At 36.6% G+C, this 23,612-nt stretch overlaps 1 protein-coding gene across 1 annotated transcript; it reads left to right on the top strand.

Moving 5' to 3' along the window:
- Positions 1 to 882: 882 nt before the first annotated feature.
- On the top strand, positions 883 to 23,002 carry Pgk (phosphoglycerate kinase). Its single transcript, XM_089093519.1, has 2 exons — positions 883 to 1,071; positions 21,787 to 23,002. Exons 1-2 carry the CDS (start codon positions 932 to 934, stop codon positions 22,892 to 22,894), a joined length of 1,248 nt encoding a protein of 415 aa, XP_088949645.1. The 5' UTR covers positions 883 to 931; the 3' UTR covers positions 22,895 to 23,002.
- Positions 23,003 to 23,612: the final 610 nt, after the last annotated feature.

The following is a 23,612-nucleotide window of genomic DNA, read 5'->3' as shown; positions in this document are numbered from 1 at the left end:
CATGGGGTAGCGGTTTATCGCAATTCTACTAAATGCAGCCTCAAAATAATCTCTAAACTGGAACTGAATTTCCGCAAACCAGGGAACGAATTGAAAGGTCGATAATGCCAGTAGGATCAAAGGACCTGAATAGTGGTGAGTCAAGGAGGCACACTTGTGCCTCTATAAAGAGGCTACCCACCACAATGTTAAGCGATTTCAGGTCCTAGAGGTCGCAGAGAGACGGCGGTAATCGCATTTTGTAGCCCAAGCTCAAACTAAGAAACTTGCAAAATTTCATCCTCTTCCGATTTTATCTTGATAAGTAATAAACTGTACAAAAACGTGCAGAAATTATTTGAAAAAAAATACGTTTTCTAAAGAGTTAATCGAACTTAAAACGAACAGAAATTATTCAGTATATGAAAGGGGCTGTGCCCTCCTCAACGCCTCGCTCTTTACGCTAAAGTTTGACTTTCTCACAACTCTTTTTTTAAACAATAAAAACTTTAGCGTAAAGAGCGAGGCTTGAGGAGGGCACAGCCCCTTTCATATACGGAATAATTTATGTTCGTTTTAGGTTTTAATGTCGCTCCTTACTTTCAGTTTAAAGAAATTTTTTTTATATTTAAAGGCTGCGAAAGTGGGGGGTTTGGGGGGCGGCAGCCCCCAACTTTGCCTCGTAATCCCTGTACGTTTTAAGGTTCGACCTTGTAACTCAGCCTCTTTAACTCTTTAGAAAACGTAGTTTTTTTCAATATTTCTATAAAACGGCCGTCAAAACTTGGACACCATTAAAAGTAAAGTTAAATTTTGGGCAAAAAATTGTCTGGCTTATTTTTGGCGTGTTTTTCAAAGGCTGCGGCTTATTTTTTTGTTCACGATCTGGCCACACTGATCCAAGGACATTGTGAAAAATATAAAACTGTTAGCCTATTTTTTTTTTAACAAAATGAGCTTTAATAAATTAAGCATCGATGCCATTGATTTAAAGAACAAAAGAGTTCTTATGAGAGTAGATTTCAACGTTCCTTTAAAAGAGGGAAAAATCACAAACAATCAAAGAATTGCTGCTGCACTTGAGACAATAAGGTAGGCCAAGTTTGGTTCAAATGGTAGGCCCAACTCATTTAACTTCTCTTTTGAGGCATGTTTCTGCCCTACCAGTTATTATTAATACTTTTCGGTAAAATTCTACTTTAGCTACTTATGACTATCTTAGAAAGGGGTTCGGTTAGGAAAATGGAACTTTCAGGGATGGGTCTACAGGCTAAAGTATATCCCGGGAAGGTATTTTGAAGTACCTACCTCCACTCCTTCTCCCTCTAGAGGGTCCTGACCTTTGATGACCTTTAAAAATCGGTGGGTTATAAAAGTGAAATCTTGCAAAATAGATCTTCTGCTTAAATGAAGCATAACAAAATTGTTTTCAGCTTCACAACTTTGCTCAATCCCAATTTATAAGGTTTTAAAGATATGTAAATACATTTCCTAAACTTTGGAAATAAAACATTGATATGGCTGAAAATTCTGCTCAAATAACTGAAATTGCATTTTCAGAGCTAAAACCAGAGAAAAAGAAACTGATAACTGAAAATTAAGGTAAAATGTTGTTTTGTCAAAATTTCAATGGGTATAGACCTGTTATGTAGGTAAATTTCAGGGCCCTCTAGAAGGAGAAGGAGTGGAAGTAGGTACTTCAAAATACCATCCCGGGACATACTTTGGCCTGTAGACCCATCCCTGAAACTTTCATTTTCCTAGCCTAACCCCATTCCAAGATAGTCAAAAGTAGCTAAAGTAGAATTTTACCTCTTTTCTTTATCTCGAGGAAGCATGAATGCTGGCATTATCACCAACCTGTTGAAACAGATAGTAGCCTTGGCTAATGGTGAATACCACCTTGTGGGTGCAAGAGGGAAGAGGGCAATAATTCCTCTGTGAAAACAAAAGATTATCATTGTTCAAGGAATAAATTTTCAGCAGTTCATATTATGGACTTATGAATAAAGTGAACATACTTCTTGATGCCTTTTTTTATGCTCTTTACAAATATACTAGTTCAGGGTATATATTTGCACATTAGAGGGGTGGGGGTAAAATTTATTTCTAATGCAAACGGGAGGTAAATTTAAACTTTACCTCCCCCCCCCTAATGTGCAAATATATAGGCCTAGGCCTACCCTGAATTGATATATATATATAGGGGTGGAGGTAAAGTTCATGGTACATTTTTGGCAGTTCATATTATTGACTTACAAATAAAGTGAACATACTAGGCTACTCAATTATTTGGTCAAATTCTACTTTAGCTACTTTTGGCTATCTTGGGAAGGGGTTAGGTTAGGAAAATGAGACTTTCAGGGATGGGTCTACAGGCTAAAGTATGTCCCGGGAAGGTATTTTGAAGTACGTATCTCCACTCCTTCTCCCTCTAGAGGGTCGTGAAATTTGCCTACATAACTGGTCTATACCCATTGAAATTTTGACTAAACAACATTTTACCTTAATTTTCAGTTTATCAGATTCTTTTTCTCTGGCTTTAGCTCTGAAAATGCAATTTCAGTTATTTGAGCAGAATTTTAAGACATATAAATAGTTTATTTCCAAATTTTAGGAAATGTATTTGCATATCTTTAAAACCTTATAAATTGGGATTGAGCAAAGTTGTGAAGCTGAAAACAATTTTGTTGTACTTCATTTAAGCAGATGATATATTTTGCAAGGTTTCACTTCTTTAACTCATGTATTTTTAAAGGTCATCAAAGGTCAGGACCCTCTCGAGGGAGAAGGAGTGGAGGTGGGTACTTCAAAATATCTTCCCAGGACATATTTTAGCCTATAGACCCATCCCTGAAAGTTTCATTTTCTTACCTAGCCCCTTTCCAAGATAGTCAAAAGTAGCTAAAGTAGAATTTTACCCAATTATTTTTTGCTGTTTACAAATATAATACTCATTTTTGTCAGAAATGACTTTTACCCCCACCCCTATATATACCAATTCAGGGTATATATTTGCACATTAGGGGAGGTGGGGGTAAAGTTTGAACTTACCTCTCATTTGCATCAGAAATAATTTTCACCCCCACTCCCCTAATGTGCAAATATATACCCTGAATTGGTATATATAGGGGTGGAGGTAGAATTCATTTCTGAAAAAAAATGATTGTTGTATTTGGACAGAGCATAAAAAAGGCATTGAGTTGTATGTTTACTTTATTCATAAGTCAATAATATGAACTGCCAAAAATTTACCAAATTCATTTCCAACAAAAATGACTGTTATATTTGGAAAGAGCATAAAAAAGGCATTGAGTAGTATGTTTACTTTGTTTGTAAGTCAATAATAAAAATTTCTGGAAATTTACATGTTCTAAACTTCACGCAATAGGCCTCCACGATGAAGTCATAAATTGGACGATGCAATTTCTTACCAACAGGAAGCAGGTGGTAAGAGTATTTGGGGATGGTGGATCAATTTTCTTCTCAGAATCAGCAGATGTAGATAGCGGAGTACCCCAAGGCACGGTTTTGGGCCCAACTCTATTCAACATCTATATTAATGATGCGTCTTCAATCATAAAGAATAAGATTTGCTTATATGCTGATGATTCCAAAATAATCGGTCCGATTTATGACCCCCAAAGTACCAAAGGCATCCAAGCAGATCTCGACGCACTCTCAACGTGGGCAAAAACCTGGCGACTAGAATTTAATATCCAGAAATGCAAGGTCATACACTTTAGAGCAAACAACCCTCTCAGCCAGTATTTTATGGAATCCAATTGTGGTTTTAAACAGCCACTTACAACCAGTCACTGCAAAAAAGATCTGGGAGTCTTGGTTGATAACAAGCTCAAATTCAACTTACACACGCAGTCTGCAGGAGCCAAAGCCAACCAAACTCTCAGTATAATAAAGAGAACATTCTGCAGTAGATCTCTAGCAGTGATTACTAAGCTCCTAAAGGGCCTGATCCGACCAAAATTAGAATTTGGGATGTCCATTGCCACGCCAGTTAACAAGCTTGACCAATCGATTATGGAATCGGTGCAGTGGAGAGCAACAAAATGCATAAGGAGTTTTCAAAATTTGCCATATTCTACCAGACTTCAGAGGCTCAAAATACCATCTCTCACATACCGACGTAAGCGAGGAGATGTATTGATGACATTCAAATTGATCTGCAACCACGATATCATCCCTGACTTATTCCAGTTAGATAGTTCGTCAAGAACAAGAGGGCACCCCCTAAAGCTCTACCGGAAATGCGCTAATACCAGGCTGCGAAACAAATTTTTCTCCAACCGTGTGGTTGGCTTATGGAATTCCCTTAGCCAGAATGCAGTCATGTCCCCTAATACTGAAGCCTTCAAGTCAGCTGTTGACAGAGATTGGTGCAGCAAGCCATGGCGCACAGTTTGGGATGCGCCCGATGAGCTGAGCCACCATCATCATTGACCGGCGTCTACAGGATTCGTCCTTATCGCTGGCTAGTGCGATTTAAGGTAATTTAAGGTAAAGATATGGTACCATTGGAGTCTGTTATCTATGAAAGAATCACTGGTATAATTCCAGACAATCTACTTTTTGCTATCTTAGAAAGGGGTTAGGTTAGGATAATGGGATTTTCAGGGATGGATCTACAAACTAAAGTATTTTTTGGGAAGGTATTTTGAAGTATATACCCTCAAGGGGACCTGCAAAAAATTTTCCAGGGGGGGGGTGGCAAATGCCAAAATATCAGTGGTGGTTGGCAGGGGTTTCCTGAGGCTCATTTTACTGGGGGGTGATTTTTGTAAATTTTACTGAATTGCTACCTGATTTATGCTGAATTTTATGCAGAAACAAAGAATTTTGCTAAATTTTGGCTGATTTGGCAAAATTTTACTGAATTGCTACCTGATTTATACAAAATTATCTGCAGAAATCAAGAATTTTGCTAAATTTTGGCCAATTTTGCAAAATTTCTGCCAATTTTTTTGGCTGTTGGCAAAATTTTTTACAAATTCCAAAAAAGTTGGGGGGGGGGCACCCTTCCTGTAGATTATAACAGATGTAGACTTGTCTTTATGCAATTTCCTACACCTTAGAATAGTTTACAGAAGGAGTAGAGATACACAAAAATGATCCTGCCTGTATAGATACCATGTTTTGGTTTTATAACAGCCATGCAAAATGTACCTCTTTCATAACAGGACAATTCTTCCTCCCTCAAACCTAAATCCCTTATATATTCAGACATTAAAGAAATAGAATAGCAAAAGAAAAACTAAATTTACCCTTACTATCCAGCTGTCAAATTAACCCTCTTTCTTTTTAGTGTCCTATTCAACCAAATAAAATGAACAGGTTAAAAAAAAATTGTCACAATAGAATCTTATCAAATAATTTGTAATAAAAAAAGGAACTGGAAGTAAAAAGTGACTTGGACCAATATTCACCAAAATTAAAAGTGAAATTTTCATGACAATTCCTACATCAGCAATATTGGCTTTTCATGCTGATTCTAAATATATAAAATTCTTTCAGTTTATTGTTACCCACCCAAAACCAAAAATCTGAGAAAATTTGCCTGATTTTTGAAAAAAGGTGAAACACCCTCAAAAAAGCAAGCAATCTTATTGAAAATCCCTTTATTATATACATCATGCCAGAAAACCCTACCACAGTGGTTTCAAGCTCTAATTTTCAAAATGTAGAATTTCACATTTTTTCCAGAAGAAACATTGTCAATGCATGTTAATTTGTTTTGTTTTTCACAGGGGTGATTGTGTCAAACCAAAGGTCCAAGATAATTGGGAGTGAGCTCATTCAAATGTGACTTTAAAGCTATTTTTAAGTGACCATAAAGATTGAGCCAGGGGAAAGTCTTGTTTTATTGGTATTTTAGGGCACCAAAATATAACTTTTCCCCAAAGAGGACAAATTTGCAATCAGTTTAAAATTCTGAGAAGCTAATTGATTTAAAAGTATCAATAACTATATTTTAGGTGCCCCAGTTGCAAATAAAGTATTGCCACACAGTGGCAGTCTACTGGATTCAAATAAGCTGATTCACTTTATTTGTAATGAAAATAGGCTACATTTGGTGATCTGTAATTGTGTATAAGCTGTAATAAGGGGGGGGGCGTGAATCATTGTTTAGTTGGGGATAGGGTAGATTCCTAAAAAAGTACATTCCAATGGACAAACTGCTTCCTCTTTTTGAGGCTTCAGATAAATGTTGAAATAGGTAGGGGGGACTAGGAACTAACTAAATTGTTCCTCTATTCAGCCAGTATATTACATTCCCGTATCTACCAGCACAGAGGAGAAAAATGCAAGGCAGGTCATCATCAACCCCACCAGGAAATTTCTTTGGGATGGCAAATGCTGCTAGGAACTTAGTTTTCAGCAAATTTAAATAGTGTTATTTTCTTTTTCTATTTATATGAAGTACTTTAAAGTACCTTACTTTAGTTGAAAAACCTTTTCTATTTGTCTAATTACATTTCATAAAACTGTAAAGTTTTATGAGTACAACACTTTTGGTAAAACAAAAAAAAGATCAATATTTCAATGATCTCTGTTTGGATTTGAGTGGTAATCAAACAGTTTGTGGTAACAAACTGTAAGCAAGGAGCAACCCGGCTCAATAGTAACTGAAACTCTAAAAAACGGAATTTTGATACCAATAGATACATCAAAAGAATCAGATTGTTATGCTGATTTCAAATATATAAGATACATGATTTCAAATATTTTGATGCCAATAGATATATCAAAAGAATTGGCTTATTATGCTGATTCCAAATATATACATTTCATTAACTTTAGTTTTACCCATCAAAAGCTACAAGCCCAAGAAAATTTCTCTGATTTTTGAAAAAAATAGAAACAACCCCTCAAAATCATAGAATTTTTATGAAAAGCTTACCATGGAATTCAGCATATCAAAGAACCTTACTGTAGAAGTTTCAAGCTCATGTCAGCAAAAATATGGAATTTTGTAGTGTTTGCCAAAAGAAAGATCACAGATGCATGTTTATTTGTTGTTGTTTTTTTCCAAGGGTGATTGTATCATTCCAGTTGGCCTAAAAAGTCAACAGAGGGCTGATTCTAAAGGAATTAAAAAGTTCTAGTACCCTTTTCAATCGACCAAAAAAATTGGAGGGCGACTAGGCCCCCTCCCTTGTCACTTTTTTTCCAAAATTGTCTGATGAAAATTTGAAATAGCTTTTTTCTTCAGCATAGTTAAAAAGCCCAATAACTATGTCTATACAAATAAATTGACCCCCTACAGCGCTACAGCCCCTGGGGAAAGGTTTTTAATTTATAAAATTTACCTATTGTTCTATTTGTTATTGGGAAGTATGCATAAATTTTTTTAATGGAGATGTGAGTACAAATTTTCTGCTGGAAGGATTTTGCACAGGGAGAATTTTCCATGGGGAGGGAAGTTTCCAGGGAGTGATATTTTGCACTGGGTGAATTTGCCAGAATTCCTATACAAAATCTCTTTATAGGTCTTGCTTTTTTCTTTACTGATTCAATTTTAGCCATGGAGATGTTAAAGGTTGCCTGGCAAATTTTTGCCAGGATTGAATTGCCCATAGGATATTTCTGTGGGAAGGGGGATTTTTCTGTGGAATAGGAGCCAAATATCCTGGTGTTATTTAAAAGACAATCAGAAATTAAATAAATAAAGTTTTTTTCAACTGAAAGTAAGGAGTAACATTAAAAGGGCTGAAAAACTAACATGAAGAGCAAGCTGTTGAGAAGTTGGCAACCCCCCTAATATACATATTAATTTGTTCGTTTTAAGTTTTAATGCTGCTCCTTACTTTCAGAAAAACTTGTTTATATTTAATGAAGCTTAGAGACAAACATTTTTCGAAAAGGCAATGCAAAAAATATGTCAATTAAAGTAAAAGTATATAAAAAGTAGAAAAGGTAATTAATGACAAAAAAATAGCCTATTTACAAAAACTAAAATATAAACTCCCAGCATTAAGATCTGTTGAGCAATGCTGAAGCATTGGATGGATATTTTTTAACAATATCAACAGTTTTGAACTTGGTTATCAAACACCAAAATATTTAATGCCTTTAGACTCAATTGTTTATAAAAAGTAATGCATTATCAAAGTAGTTTGTCAAAGTAAAACATTAAAACTGAAATGAAGAAAATTGAATAAAATTTTTAATTCAACATTTTTTTAGTACCAAAAACAATATATTTGACACCTTTATACTTCAGAAGTGTAAAAAATTAAATCTTTTTCAAAGTGACAACTAGATAAATACAATCACTCCTGAGAAAAAAAACTAATTGATAATAAAACACAAAAGGATATATCTGTCTAGGGGGGAAATACAAAATTCCCAGTATTCTGTTCAAGGGAAACATTTCTGATAATAGTGGTTTCATATATCAGCTCATGAGTACTCTTGCAATGCCAGCAATAGTTGACAGCATATTTTTACCGAAATTGCCCCTTATTAAGTTGTTTTCCTTGTGTTTTTTATAATTATACGAACTTTCTTGTTTACTAATAACTGCACTAATGGCTAATAAACAATACGTATTTAGGATCACAATAAAAAGCTGATTCTTCGATTGAATGTGGAAAACTGAAAATGGGTCACTCAGTTGCAAATTAGAACTTACATAGACAATATCCAAAGGCCTACCTCAGGGAGCAGTCCTCAGTTGCCTCCTATTTGCCCTATATCTCTGGGACATGAACCTACCCCACACGAATCTACAATATGCTGATGATCTGGTGCTATGGTCATCTGGCAACACCTTTCAGATAGCACAGTCAAATCTGCAAAAGTCACTTTTCCAGTTTGAAAAATTCTCTCAACATTCAGATTTACCCATTGCACCCACCAAGTCAAAAATAATCCAATTTCACCGGAAGCAAAACCATGTTAATGCAAAGCTAACTCTAAATAAAACAACTATTCCAGAAGATAATAATATTAATTACCTAGGTCTCATGCTTCACCAAAAACTTAATTTCCACCTCCACATTTCAAACACAATAAAAAAATGTTATAGAAAAGCAAATATACTAAAAAGACTTCTTTCCACACCCTGGGGTTGTAAGGAGAAAACCTTACTCCAGTTTTATAAATCACATATAAGACCCCATATTGACTATGGGCTCATTGTCTATGGTGCATGTGCAAAGACCCAGATTCAAAAAATTGAAACAACACAAAATTATATAATACGTCTCATATTTGGTATTATGAAACCCACAAGAAACAAGTTTCTGATTATGTAGATTTTATTAACAACAATAAGGGAGAGACTTATCTTTCTCTTGATAAAACATCTTACAAAAATTGAATCAAATAGCTCAAACACATTACATAATAGGTTAAGAAATCCAGCCATGTATAGAGTTATTGCAGATGAGTATGCAAATATTCAAAAGAAGTTCTCTGTACCAGCAAAGACTATTGCACCTACTTTCCCCCAATCCCCTCCATGGATTTGCTCATTTCCCATAATAAATACTGAATTTTCAAAATGGAATAAAGATTTATCCCCCATTGCTTTTGTCCAGAAAAAATTTGCAGAAGTTAATACAATTACCAATAAAAATCACCTCCAAATATTTGTTGATGGGTCAAAAATGAATGAGAAGGTTGCAAGTGGTGTTTTCCTTCCTCACCTGAAAATTGCAATGGCCGAGAGATTATTTAATAATTTATCTATACTGTCTACTGAGTTAAATGCTATAATCATGGCATTAGAACACCTTAAGCAAAACCAATCTTTGATTGAAAATTCGAATAATATTATCATCTATTCCGACTCTTTATCAAGCCTTGAGTTGCTGGCCTCAGCTCCTGAATATAAGTTGGACATTGACACTTATCATTGTCACAGTATTATTGATAATCTTGCGTCAAGTGGCATAAAAACTTACTTTCAGTACATTCCTAGACACTCTGGCATAAGTGGTAATCATCAGGTTGATGAAATAGTAAAAAATGCTATAAATATTGACCAGCCAAGTGGGAGACCAATCCCAATTAGAGACATTTACCGATGGAGGCTATCAGATATTAATTTTAATAAGATTAATCCTATCCTTTCCCCCTTTTCCAATAAGTATCTTTCTAAAATTTATCATAGAATTCGTTCTGGAACAAATGGACTAAATTTCCTTGCATTCTCGTATAAGTTTTCTAATTCAAGTGGTTCAATTCCCCTGTCCCCTCTTTGCAGGTATTGTAATATGAATAATGAAACAATTGACCATTGCCTATTTGAATGTAATATGCTGACGTCTGCACAACATACCTTGCTTTCTAAACTGTTAAAATACTTTAAACACCACAAAATCCCACTATCAGCCAAGAGCCTAGCCAACTATACCTGCACACAGAACATAGAAATCGACATCTCTCATCTTATATTTGAACTCCTAGAGTCGAAAGATCTGCTGAAAGATATCTGAATATATATAATAAATATGAGGCAATCAAGCCAGTAGCTCTGTAGCCCACAGAGTGAAGCAAAAGGAAAAGGGCTAAATAGTTTTACTGAAAAGCCCTCTTGCTGTTAAATAGAAGAGTACATAGGGTGAACTTGGGTAAGTCCGGCCCTTTATTGAGTTTTTTTTTCAGCTTAATCTGGTCCCAAGATTGTTTTGGAGTTTCTGCCACAATAAAAACTATTTGATGTTGCTGTTGATCATTCTAGTAATATTCCACACAATCCACAAAGTCCCCAAGTTTTGTTGTTTCCATAAGTTGCTACACCAAAGTAACCCATCTCAGGGAGGCCAAACTTACCCCAGGCCTGGGGGTAAATCCGGCACCTCCCAGGTAAATCTTATGTATGTAGAGATAAAAATTATTTCACACTAAGACATGATAGAGGGTCCCTCTATGTACGGAAAAACCGTACAAACCAAAAACTCTCGTTAATGGTTTGTATGTGCCACAGCGGAACATCAGGTTTCTGCTTATCATGGGGTAATTCCGACAGTGCTGGTTTTACCTCGTACATAGGAGAAGTCTCTGAGAAAGGTATTTTTTCAAATTGTTTATTGTAAATATGAAAAAGGTAACGACATACTTCAAATAATAGGATTAAAAAAAAAGCAGTTTCAATTAGTGTCAGAGAGATTTGAGAAAGCAAACTTTTGATCACTTGCAGGCACTAATGTGCTTCTTGTACAGGCTGATGATGTGCCAAATTTGGAATGGTGGTAGAGTGAAGGGACCAGCTCCAGAGAGCCTCAATGGTCTGGCAAAGATGTAGTTTTCTTTGACTTTGTCAATGTCATCTTTTTTTGGCCAATCGTATGAATAGTTAGCTAGACTCAGGCAGCGAAGATATTTTATACAAACAACATTTTCATTAGAAAAATCAGGCACCCTTCCGATATACCAGCCTTGTTGATCTCGTTTGGTATTGTATGCTACTACATAGTACCCATTTCGCCGTATGTTTAGCTTCTTTTCCTCTTCCTCTTCATGCTCACCGCCAACAGTATCATGGATATCTATTTCGTCAGTTGAGGAACCCAATGAGACATCAACGTCAGAATCTTCACTGGAAAGTTCATCTTTCTTTTCCTTTTCCAGTTTTGGCTTGAGTGTTCTCTTATTTACCTTAACTTTTTTATTATCTAGCTTTTCTTTTTTCTCTTTCTCTATTTGTCCAAGCACTCTCATAGCCTCTGAAGATATGATTACTTCAGATTCTCAGGCAACTCTCTGCCTACCGGATGTCCCGGATGCTGAGGCATCAAGAGAAGGGCGACGTACTGAGTCCAAGAGAAGTTCTTCAAAGGATTTGTCATGCGTATGATTCTTCTTCGGACTAACCAACACCGAAATGGTATTCTCTTCAGTTGCAGTATTCACCCTGGTAGTCACTCTTGTTAAATTTTGAGTCTCTAATTTCTTACTCTCAACAGATCGTTTGAACTTAGCTGAATCAAACTTTGCGTTGTCGACCATATTGCGGTTCATGCGCGCTGGAATAGCAGAATCGTAAATTCCTGTTGCTTGAACTGATTTTTGAATCAGTGAAGGAGTTAAGTAAGTCTCCAAGATCTGACATGAAATTTTCACGAGGCCTGGTCGTGACAAGACGTCACCTGGGTGTGCTCGTTGCCAGTTCACGAGCTTCTGCTCATAGGATGATTTCAGCCCTTGGAAAATAACCCTGTCAAGGGGCTGCAATAAATAGGATGCGCGGGCTGGCAACTTGAGGATGGTAACATTCATCTCTGAAGCGAGCTTCGCAAGAGCCAAGGATAAATGGGAGCCATGGCCATCAAGAATAAGAAGTGCTTTTTCTTTCACCTGAGGCAGGAAAACATCTCTAAACCAGTTATAGAAAAGGTCCGCAGTCATCCATCCTTTCTTAGCAGCTGAATAACATGCATCTGGATGGTCCTGAACGGGTAGCCATGAACTCCAAGTGTTTTTTTCCCGAGAAGACTACCAGTGGTGGCAGCTTCTCACCTGATGCATTAACACATGCGAGCACAGTTGTGTTATCACGCCCATTGCCACCAGTTCGCCGCGTTGCTGGGGATCCTTTCGTGCCAGCGATTTTAAGGCTACCGGGATCGTGACAAAACGAATGTTTGTCTAAGTTGAACGAACATTCTGGTTGGTCTAAGACTTCAAGCTCTTCTGCTGTATTTTGTAGCATGTCATCAAATCTTAGAATGATAAAAGGATATGCTTGTTGCACATCACTCAGGTTTTCAAGACGCTCAGGTTTCTTAAGCGAGATGTTGTTTCTTTTCTTAAACCCAAACCACCAGTCCTCACCTGGCCGGTTGTTCGTGAAACGAGTACTGATTTTGTTCATGCTGACATATTTTTGCACTTCGTCTAGGAACTGTTGTTTGGTAAGCCCCATGCCCTACTTTTCCATGACCTTCAGCGTATTTGCCATACTCTGCTCAACATCAGGAGGTAGGTCCGGAGCTCTCCCGAGAGTAACAGCGGGCGAGTCACGGAAAGTCCTTTGCTTCTTCGTCTGATCCATGAGTGTTGTCCTCGGTATGTTGTAAAATTTTGCAGCTTTTTTTAAAGACATTTGACATGATAGAACTTCATCTTTGGCTTGTTTAAGCTGTTCAGCAGTATATCGTCCTCCTGTCCCCTTGTTGGTTTTTCGGTTGTACTTACGTGGCATCTGGAAAAAATGCAGGTTTATAGTAACAATAGTAAAGCCTAGCTATTGTATCAGAAACGACAAGCCATATTGACAAATTCAAGCTTATAGCGCGTCCAGACTATCCGTTTTCTGGAAAAATGGGACGGAAAATTGGAAGCAGGAAAAGCTGTCCAGACTTAACGTTTTTTTTTTAAATATCTCTACAAGTTTATCAGATATCCTCATCAAGGTTTTTTATTAGCCAAAACCTACAGAAAACAATTTTAGAGCCTCAGTTAGACAATTTACCTTTTTTTGTTCTAAACCACATTAAAAAAACCAATTTTTATTTTCTACTTATCACCTGGCCTCGTTGGGGAGGGAAATCTCTTCAAGATGGGGAGCAACAAATTTTCTCTCATGAGAAAATTGTTGGCGTTTGCATCCTGAGAAAAACATCAGAAATTGTGTTTATTCCCTATGGGTACTCGTGAATTCAGCTATATTGTTACTGATTGACCAAGTTTAGAAAAAATTCATATCAATCACAGGCAGTATTTTGGTGTTTTCGACCCCAACCCCCTTCGCACTCAAATATATTCCCCTAAACGTGTCTACCATGCATTTGTTTTTCTGTTACAACCAAAAATCCGATGTTATCTAGTGTTTCATTGGAAAGCAATCCGACGATACTAGGTCTAATATTCACTTGATACAATGCGATTCTCCAATGTCTAATTACTGTCAACTTTGACAGATTTAGCTGTTATTGATAGTATTGATTTTCTTGGGTGTAGGGAGGGGGGCAGCTGCCCTCCCCCCATTAGACCATAAAAATTACAGTATATATGTCTGAAAAATAAGATGTTTTGGAAAAAGCAGTTTATAAAACTTCATCACAATATCAACTTGGTTCAATACATTGAATAAAATAAACTAAAAAAGACTCGTATATATCATTTTCATGTCTGTAAACCTTTATTATTGGAAAAAAAACATAATAAACAACTGGAAGATGCAAGAAAATTACATAAAAAGTGAAAAATATGAAAGCAAAATCTTATGCAAAAAATTAAGACACTCAAATCTGAAAAAAGTATTTTTGATCAAATTAAAATCAAAAAAGAATTTATTCAAGGTTTTCTCATAACGTTAAGTATATTTTTGGCATAATCTTTCTTTTCCAGTTTCATTTTTCAGTTGATATCGCTCCTTTTCGTCAAGATCTTGAGATCAAGGAATAGTTGTCAAATACAAGTCACTGAGATCGAATATAGAACTGCGGAAGACTAGCAAATTGTATAAACGGGGTAAGTCCGGCCCCATTTTTTAGACTTTACACGTTGCGGGGCTCGTCTAACCCGTTAGAGTTCCTCCAAACGGGGTTTTTTCTGGGGTCAGTTTGACACCCCTTGTATCTCCTGACTGGCTTGAGGATAAAATACTAATAAATTACAGTAAATACTCCAACTATCCTATAAACTCATCAGCTATTTACAATCATTCCATCCTCTCTTTATTTTTCCGCACTATCAGTTAAAAATTAGTACCCACCTCGTGGCCAGCAAAGATGCCCTCCTCGAAATTTCAAAATTTCGTCACCACAAGAGGGGTTAAAAATGGCGGCAATACTGAACACTGTTGTCAAGTACCAAGCCAAAGGAAGAAAATGAAGTACAGAACCACATATTTCTGTCTTCACTGAATCAGATAAGACGAGGGTGACGGAGTTACCCCGGTGTCGGACTTACCCAAGTTCACCCTATTCCTTATTAAGGGTCAAAATCTATTGGCAGGCAGCCAGCAATGGCACAACACGCATTTTTTTCCTATTTTGCTCTTTTTCCTTTGGTTTACTTATAATTACTTTATAGTCCCAAATTTCCAGTGGGGGCATGGCCCCCCTGCCCCCCTTGCCGGCGCTCATGCATACCATTCGCAAGGATGGGCTGATATGGGTTGTCTTAACAGTCTGCTGTTAAAAATGTGGGTTGCACAGAAGTTGCAAAATTGTCATATGGGGTGTTTCTATATTTGGAAAATGCTATACATTCATCTATCCCAGTTTAGCATGCCTTTTCTGTGATATATTTCATTGTGCGGATTGCTGTTTCTGCTCATTAGGAAAATTAGGGGCATGAAATATGGTTTGTTATATCCCAATCCTTTTTAAAATATTCAAATGTAATAGAGTAAAATCATGAATCATTATTGGATATCAGTCTTTGTGGTATTTTAGCAATCTAAGGGATATTTGTTTCCTTGATAATGCCTTTGAAGTTACTTTCTTGACTTGACTCGGCTTAAAGTTTTTGCTTGGCAGCGTGGCCAGCATAGAGGGAACCAGACGTCAGTGCCATTAATCGTCTCCAGAGTACCCTGTTTTGGACGAGGATAGGAGCTTTGCTGGGGTCAATGCCCCATGCCGTGAGTCGAACACGGATGATATCCGTCCATCTCATACGTGGTCTACCTCTGAGCATTTCCAGTTGTTTGCAGTCGGATCAAAGTCAAATATAAGTCGGGCAGGTTTTTCAGTGGGTAGGTGAAGTAAATGACAGTACCAACGTAGCGAGCGGGAGTCAAGCTGTTCAGACAGGGGTGGTAATTTAAATGACCGGAGGATATCCATGTTCTGTAACCTGTCAAGCCATCTAAAGTGTTCGATTTTGCAGAGGTGTTTTGTCTGGACAACATCTATCTTCATCATCTGCGACTGAGTCAAAGGCCAAGTCTCTGACGAGTACAACACAACACTTGCTACTGAGGCAGAGTAGATAGAAGCTTTTGTGAAATGGCTGATCTGGGGTTTGTGGAATATTGTTCTGAGTAGGTAGCCGAAAACGGCGTTTGCCTTTCCCACCCTTGCTGATATCTCTGCATCTGGATTTCCATTTGAGCAAACAATTGAACCAAGGTAGGTGAACTGCTTGATTATTTCAACATCTTGGCCACATACTTCTATAGTTGCCAGGGGCTGCATGGCGTCTTTTCCACTGGCAGTATTTTGGTCTCAGTCCAGTCTACATTTAAACTAAGTTTTTCTGCACCAAAAGCTAGCGTTTCCAGGGCAGTTTTGATGTCAGTGATATTTTCGCACACCAGTGTAACATCGTCTACAAAGTTAACATCTGACAGAACTCTCCAGCAAAATTGATGCCAAACGGATGCACAAGCAGTGTTTTGTAGAGAACATGGTCCATGACACAGTTGAAGAGTTCAGGAGCAGCAGCGCAGCCTTGCTGAACACCGTTTCTAATTTGAAAATGTGATGAGAGCTGGCCATTTACAATGACAGCACTTTCGGTCTTATTGTATAGTTCTTTGAACAGATTTCAATGGGGTATCTGGAGGTGGATGATTGTTTATCTTCTGGATTGATATTAAAACAATTGTCACTACAAGTTTGAATGGAAATTATAGTAAATGATTTACCTTTAAAAGCTAAAAGCAGATCCTTCTGAATAAGTAATTGCAAACACCAGTTATGGATAAAAATGGCATGTATTCCCATTTAAATGCATAATATGAAGTAGTTTCGAATTATATGCTTCTAAAGGCCTAATTGTCTATTTTTCTTTTTTCTATTAATTAAAAACAAATAAAATAAATATAACATTCAGGAACTGTTACAATAAATAAAAATAATATACATATATATCTGTATTCATAATGCATTATTATTCAGACTTATTATTATGAGCAGCAAAGCTACTTTAGAAGTGAAGTTTTTACTGAGGAATTTGTCAATCAGAGCAGCCTTTTTTAGTTTACAGGAAGATATATCAGCAGTTGTTTAACAAAAATTTAAGTTGTTTTCATTGGACAGGGAGCCATAGTTTGGAGTTGGAATAAAATTTAGTTTTTTTACTTGTTAGGCTATACATTTTTTGTTGAACTTATTTATATTTTATTAGATTTATTTTTTATTATTGTAAATATTGGTGGGTATGATGTAGTTTTTTTTTTAGCGTTTTTGATGTTTTTTTTTATGTTTAATTCATATGGAAGGGGTCGTCGTAGAAACTTCAAAAGGGACTCATTTGATTGGAAATTGAGAGTTCTAGTGCCCTTTTTAATAGTCAAAAGTGATTGGAGGGCAACTAGCCCCCCCCCCCCACGACCATCATTCCCCCAAACACATATAATCAAAATTTTGAGATAACCATTTTGTTTAGCGTAGTGGATTTTCATATAGATAATATGTTTTTGAGGAGGACACTCCCCCAAAACCCTCAGGGCAAGGGTTTTAAGTTAAGCCCTGGGGGCATATAAGGTTTTTATAGAAGTCTTTGACGTAGAAACTTCAAAACAGGCTCAATCAATTGGAAATTCGAAGGGCTAGTGCCCTTTTTAATATTCGAAAGTGATTGGAGGGAAACTAGCCCCTCCCCCTACGCCCATCATTCCCCCAAACACATCCAATCAAAATTTTGAGATAGCCATTTTGTTCAGCATAGTTGATTTCCAGATAGAAAATATGTTTTTAAGGAGGACATTCCCCCGCAACCCTCAGGGGAAGGCTTTTAAGTTATGCCCTGGGGGCATATAAGGTTTTTATAGAAAGCGTTGTCATAGAAACTTCAAAAAAGGCTCATTCGATTGGAAATTCAAAGGGCTAGTGCCCTTTTTAAGAGTCGAAAGTGATTGCAGGGTAACTAACCCGCCCGCCACGCCCCTCCGTCCCCCAAACACATCAAATTCATATATTGATATAGCCATTTTGATCAGAGGATTTGTCTTTCAGATAGAAATATTCTTTTTGAGAATTATTCTCCCCCACAAACCTCTGTGTCAGAGTGACAAGTTATGCCTTTGGAGCATACTTGGTTTTTAAAGAAGGCGTTGTCATATAAACTTCAAAAAAGCTCTTTCGGTTTGAAATTCAAAGGGATAGTGCCCTTTTTAATATTCGAAAGTGACTTGGGGGCAACTAGCCCCCTCCCACGCCCATCATTCCCGCAAAAACAGCCAATAAAAATTTTAAGATAGCCATTTTGTTCATTGTAGTTGATTTCCAGATAGAAAATATATTTTTGAGGAGGAGACTCCCCCACAACGCTCAGGGTAAGGATTATAAGTTATGCCCTGAGGGCATATAGGCCTGAGACCTGAGGGCCCTAGGCCCTAGGTTTTTATTGAAATATTTGTCGTAGAAACTTGAAAAAGGGCTAATTCGATTTGAAATTCAAAGGGCTAGTACCCTTTTTAATAGTCGAAAGTGATTGGAGGGCAACTAACCCCCCTCTCAAGCCCACATTTTCCCCAAACGCATCCAATCATAATTTTAGATAGCCATTTTATTCAACGTTGTCGAAAGTTTTGGAAATTAGGTCTTTAAGGATGGCAACCCCTCCCCCCACAACCCTCAGGGCCAGGGTTGTAATTTATACCCTGGGGGCATATAAAGTTTGTAGGGTAAGCATTGTCGTAAAAACTTCAAAAGGGTTCAATCAATTGGAAATTGAAAGGGCTAGTGCCTTTTTTAATAGTTGAAAGTGATTGGATAGCGACTAACACTCTCGTGCCCACCATTTTCCAACACACATCCAATCCAAATTTTGAGATATCCATTTTTTTTTCAACGTAGTTGAACGTACTGGAAATTAGGTCTTTTAGGATGATAAGCCCCTCAGAGCCCTCAGTACAAGGGTTGTAAGTTATGCCCTGGGGGCATATAAGGCTTATACAGAAAGTTTTTGTATAGATCATAGGCAGCACGATCGCGCTGCCTAAGTAAAGAACGGGGACACTCGAGAACGAGACAAGAAACGGGGACACTCGAGAACGAGACAAGAAACGGGGACTAAGTAAAGAGGAGGACACTCCCGCACAACCTTCAGGCTAAGGGTTTTAAGTTATGCCCTGGGGGCATATAAGAATGATGTTGGCACAATGTATTATTTATTAATTTTTTCCTTTAGAGCTGGGAACTTCGTATCGAAGAAGTTGTCGTAGAAACTTCGAAAAGCACTCATTCAATTAGAAATTTGGATGGCTTGTGCACTTTTTAATAGTCGAAAGTGAATGGAAGGGGACTAAAACCCCTCTCACGCCCACCATTTCCCCAAACACATCCAATCAAAATTTTGGAGATAGGCACTTTATTTAATGTACTTTGATGTTTTGAAAAGTTGGTCTGAAAGGATGACAACCACCCTAACAGACCTTAGGGCAAGGGTTGTAATTTATGCCCTGGGGGCATATAAGGTGCTTATAGAAAGCGTTGCTGTTTTCAAAAGGGCTCATTCGATTGGAAATCAAAAGGCCTAGTGCCCTTTTTAATAGTCGAAAGTGATTGGAAGGCTTGAAATTTTTATAGTAAAGATCGAAGTGGGTATAATGTATTATTTTTTGTTGTTGTTGTTGTTTAGACCAGGGCACTTCGTATCGAAGGAGTTGTTGTGGGAACTTCGAAAAGGGCTCATTCGATTGAAATTAGAAAGGACTGATGCCCTTTTTAATAGTCGAAAGTGATTTGAGGGCAACTAATCCCCCTTCCACTCCCACCCCCCCACCCCAAACCAAACAATTATGCTCTTAATATTTAAACTAATCAAAAAATCATAATTGTATCCAAGCTATCAAAGAAAGTAAACAGATTTTGTTTGCGAATGGTATCAAGTTTTCCATTTCAGGTCAACTAGAGGAGGTATGAAACTAAGTTAAACAGTATTTTTTGTGTCCAGGTTTTTAAAAGGGTGTATGATGTTAAAAATTGCTGAAAATGTTTTACCAGCATACAAATAGCAGGCCAAACTATAAAGTCTTACAAAAAGGAAAGATTTAAAGTATTTTTTTCTTTTTTCCTGAAAAGACTATGTCGATAAATAACCGAGTCAAACTCAAAACGAGCAGAAATTAACATAAGTTGGGCGCAAAACCAGTATGCCTTCCCAAGGCCAGAACAAAATTTACACTTTACTGAAAAAAATATAAATGTTTTTACTTTTATAACTTTAATAAATCAAATAATTTTAACATTTTGATTACTAAATATCAGTATATGTATATTAAACTGACAATGTACATTCATTTGTATTTTTTCAGTAAAGTGCAAATTTTGCTGTGGCCTTGGGAAGGCATAGGGGTTTTGCGCCCAACTTACGTTAATTTCTGCTCGTTTTGAGTTTGACTCGGTTATTTATTGTAATTTCTGTTAGTTTTGGGTTTCATTTATTTATCGATGCTGGTTTGTGGTAGTTTCATGCTTGGTAGATTATTTGATTTTATTTTTCCTCATTTTTGTTTGATGGAGTTCTTTACTTTTCTTTGAAAAACTTATTTTGTGGAAAAGGTTTTTTAAATTTACCCAACAAGTAACTGATTTTTGCACTAGGATTTTCTCTTTTGCGTTAGTGAAAGCCTATTAGAATGTAAGAAAGGTAGTAAACAAAAATAACACTTTAGCAGCATTTTCTTTTTCTATTATCTTACAAATCGTTTGAACTGGAATTTTTTCTGGTTCTGAAGATTATGGGGGTTTGAAAATGTGTGTCTTTTCACGTTTTTCATTCGTACTGAAAACACGTCTTTTTTGGCTTTTTAATGTAAGTTCAACTTTAGGGCAAAGGGTTGTAACTTGAAAGGGAGGCATCTATTCATATTTGCGGTAATTATGTTTTAGTTTCAAAGGTGCCGTTTCCTCTCATTCCAAAAGCTTTTTTTTATAATTTTTAGCTTTTGCCTGAATATACAGTATATTTTATACCTTAGCAAAAATTCGTCTGGAAGTTGGGTCCAGTATGAAAATGTTCTCTCATTTATTTATTCATTTAGAAAATTGTGTTGTGATTAAGCGTCTTGAATTCAGAGCACCAACTTGTGTCAGTTTCTCTGTATTCATACAAAAAAGAGTATCATTGCAGACCATTGATGAATCCTTTGCCGTTTAAAAAAAAGAAAAATACTAACATATGCTATACAATTTCTGTAGGTATTCTCTTGTTTATAGCCTTGTAAGCTTTTAAAGAAGTCTCAATATCTATATATGTCCAAATTTACGATAACTCTATCTATTTATCATAAATTTCTAGTTTTTTTTTGTAATAAACTTTTACTTTAAATTTAACAATTTCCGATTATTGATTAAATTAGAAAAACAATTTCTTTATCAAAATGAAAGTGAAGAGTGACATTAAAGCATTAAGCTAAAATTAACCTGTATGACAGAAGGGCTGCTGCCCCCATCAAACCAAGGCTCTCTAGGCTGGAGTTTACGGAATTCTTAACTGAAAGCAGTTTGGATTTCAACAAATATATCTAGTTGGTTATTGCAAATGTTTTATTTACCAGTTGTCTTTCAAAACGTCTTGTTTGAAAAGTTTTATTGTTTAAACAAATACAAATTAATAAGCTTTTCCAACCTCAAATTTTTATGAAAGAAAAAGAACTGCTATATTATTATTCTTGTGTTAGAGTATTGATTTAATTTTACAGATCCCAGATATTGATGGACCTAAATTGAGGAATAACTGTGTATTCTTTTTTTAGGCATGCTTCTGCTTATGCCCTTGTAGGGTTTAGAATAAGTCTGTCTATGTATTGCTATGTACAATATGTACTTATTTTAAGCCTTTAATTTATATACTAACATACCTTTGCTTTAAAATTACCAGTTGCAGATATTGAATGATTTAAAGTTGAAGATGAATTGGCTATTCTTCTTTTTTTAGGTATGCTCTTGAGCACGGTGCAAAGTCGGTTGTGCTTATGTCACACTTGGGCCGTCCTGATGGACGCAGAGAGCTTAAATACTCTTTGAAACCTGTCGCTGAAGAGCTCAAGAAGCTTCTTGGTAAAGATGTCAAATTTTTGGATGATTGTGTTGGAGCTGAAATTGAAAAGGAATGTGCTGACCCCCCTCAGGGCTCTATTATATTGCTTGAAAACCTTCGGTTCCACGTAGAAGAAGAAGGGAAGGGAATTGATGCTTCAGGACAGAAAGTAAAAGCCAGCCCAGTAGATGTGACAAAATTTCGTGATTCCTTAAAGAGGCTGGGGGATGTTTATGTGAATGATGCCTTTGGCACTGCTCATAGAGCTCATAGCTCTATGATGGGAGATGGGTTTGACATTCGAGCGTCAGGATTTTTGCTGAAAAAAGAACTTCAATATTTTGCTAAAGCCCTTGAGAACCCAGACCGACCATTCCTTGCTATTTTAGGAGGTGCCAAAGTTGCTGATAAGATACAACTTATTGAGAGTCTTCTTGATAAAGTTGATGAGATGATTATTGGAGGTGGAATGGCATACACATTCTTAAAAGTGATAAACAATATGGAAATTGGAAATTCTCTTTTTGATGCCGAAGGTGCTAAAATTGTAGAAAAACTAGTTGCAAAAGCCCAAGAAAAGAAAGTTGCCATTCATCTTCCAGTTGATTTCATAACAGCTGACAAATTTGCTGAAGATGCTAATACTGGAAGTGCCAAAATTGCTGACGGAATTCCATCTGGTTGGATGGGTCTTGATGGTGGACCAGAAACAGTTAAAAAGTTTGTTGAGCCTATTTCAAAAGCTAAAACCATTGTATGGAATGGACCTATTGGAGTTTTCGAATTTCAAAAATTTGCAAATGGTACTAAAGCAATTATGGATGCAGCTGTAGATGCTACAGCTCGTGGTGCAACTGTTATAATTGGTGGCGGCGATACTGCTACTTGTGCTGCTAAATGGGGCACTGAAAGTAAAGTCAGTCATGTTTCCACTGGTGGGGGAGCTAGTCTTGAGCTTTTGGAAGGAAAGATCTTACCAGGAGTTGCCGCCCTTTGTAATGCTTAAATGTGAGTGCAAGTAAGATGTGTTAGTCTTTTCTAGTTGATGTTCTTGTGATTATCTCTGATCTTTCATTAAGTCATGTTTTGATGAAAATAAAATTCTCCTACCTTGTTTTTTTTGTCAAAAATTTCAATATCATCAAATCAGAGAGTTGATTAATTCTCTACAAATGTTGATTTTAGATTTTTCATAAATTTTGATGGATAGCCCTGTCCCCTTTTCTTAGGCCAGCAAATACCCACTTAAGTTGTGCTTTTATTGACTATAGGAAGGGCTTCGCATTTGAATGCCATGAGGTTCAAAGGCAAATTGATCGTTTAGTAATAATTGTTTTGATTTATTGATAAGCAATTCAAGTTTATTTATTTCACACCCAAAGAAGGAAATTAGTGTCAAAGAGCTTAATGCCCGTCCGGTAGGAAGAAATCATAGAAAACTAATTGTCAAATTCATCGAACCAAAAAATGATGATTAGTGTGAGTTTTACCAGATAAATATACTTTAGCAGATTATGATCGCGGTTATGACTCCAGGGCAAAAACACGAGTGGTAAGACAAAGTCTAAAATTAGTATTAGTAATTTTCTAGATGTAGAGTTGATTGGCCATAATTTTTAAAGTTTAGACTTCAACATCACTGAAATTAATGGTTTTTATTTCTGTTATCCGTGTATGGCGCTTAGTATAAACTGAGCTTTGACGCACTTGATTTTACGCTCTTG

Source organism: Artemia sp. Qi Xiang Cuo, chromosome 8 (assembly GCF_049724085.1).
Source record: "Artemia sp. Qi Xiang Cuo chromosome 8, ASM4972408v1, whole genome shotgun sequence".
NCBI lineage: Eukaryota > Metazoa > Arthropoda > Branchiopoda > Anostraca > Artemiidae > Artemia > Artemia sp. Qi Xiang Cuo.
Note: the sequence above shows the minus strand (reverse complement) of the source record. Positions and strands in the feature narration are given on the sequence as shown.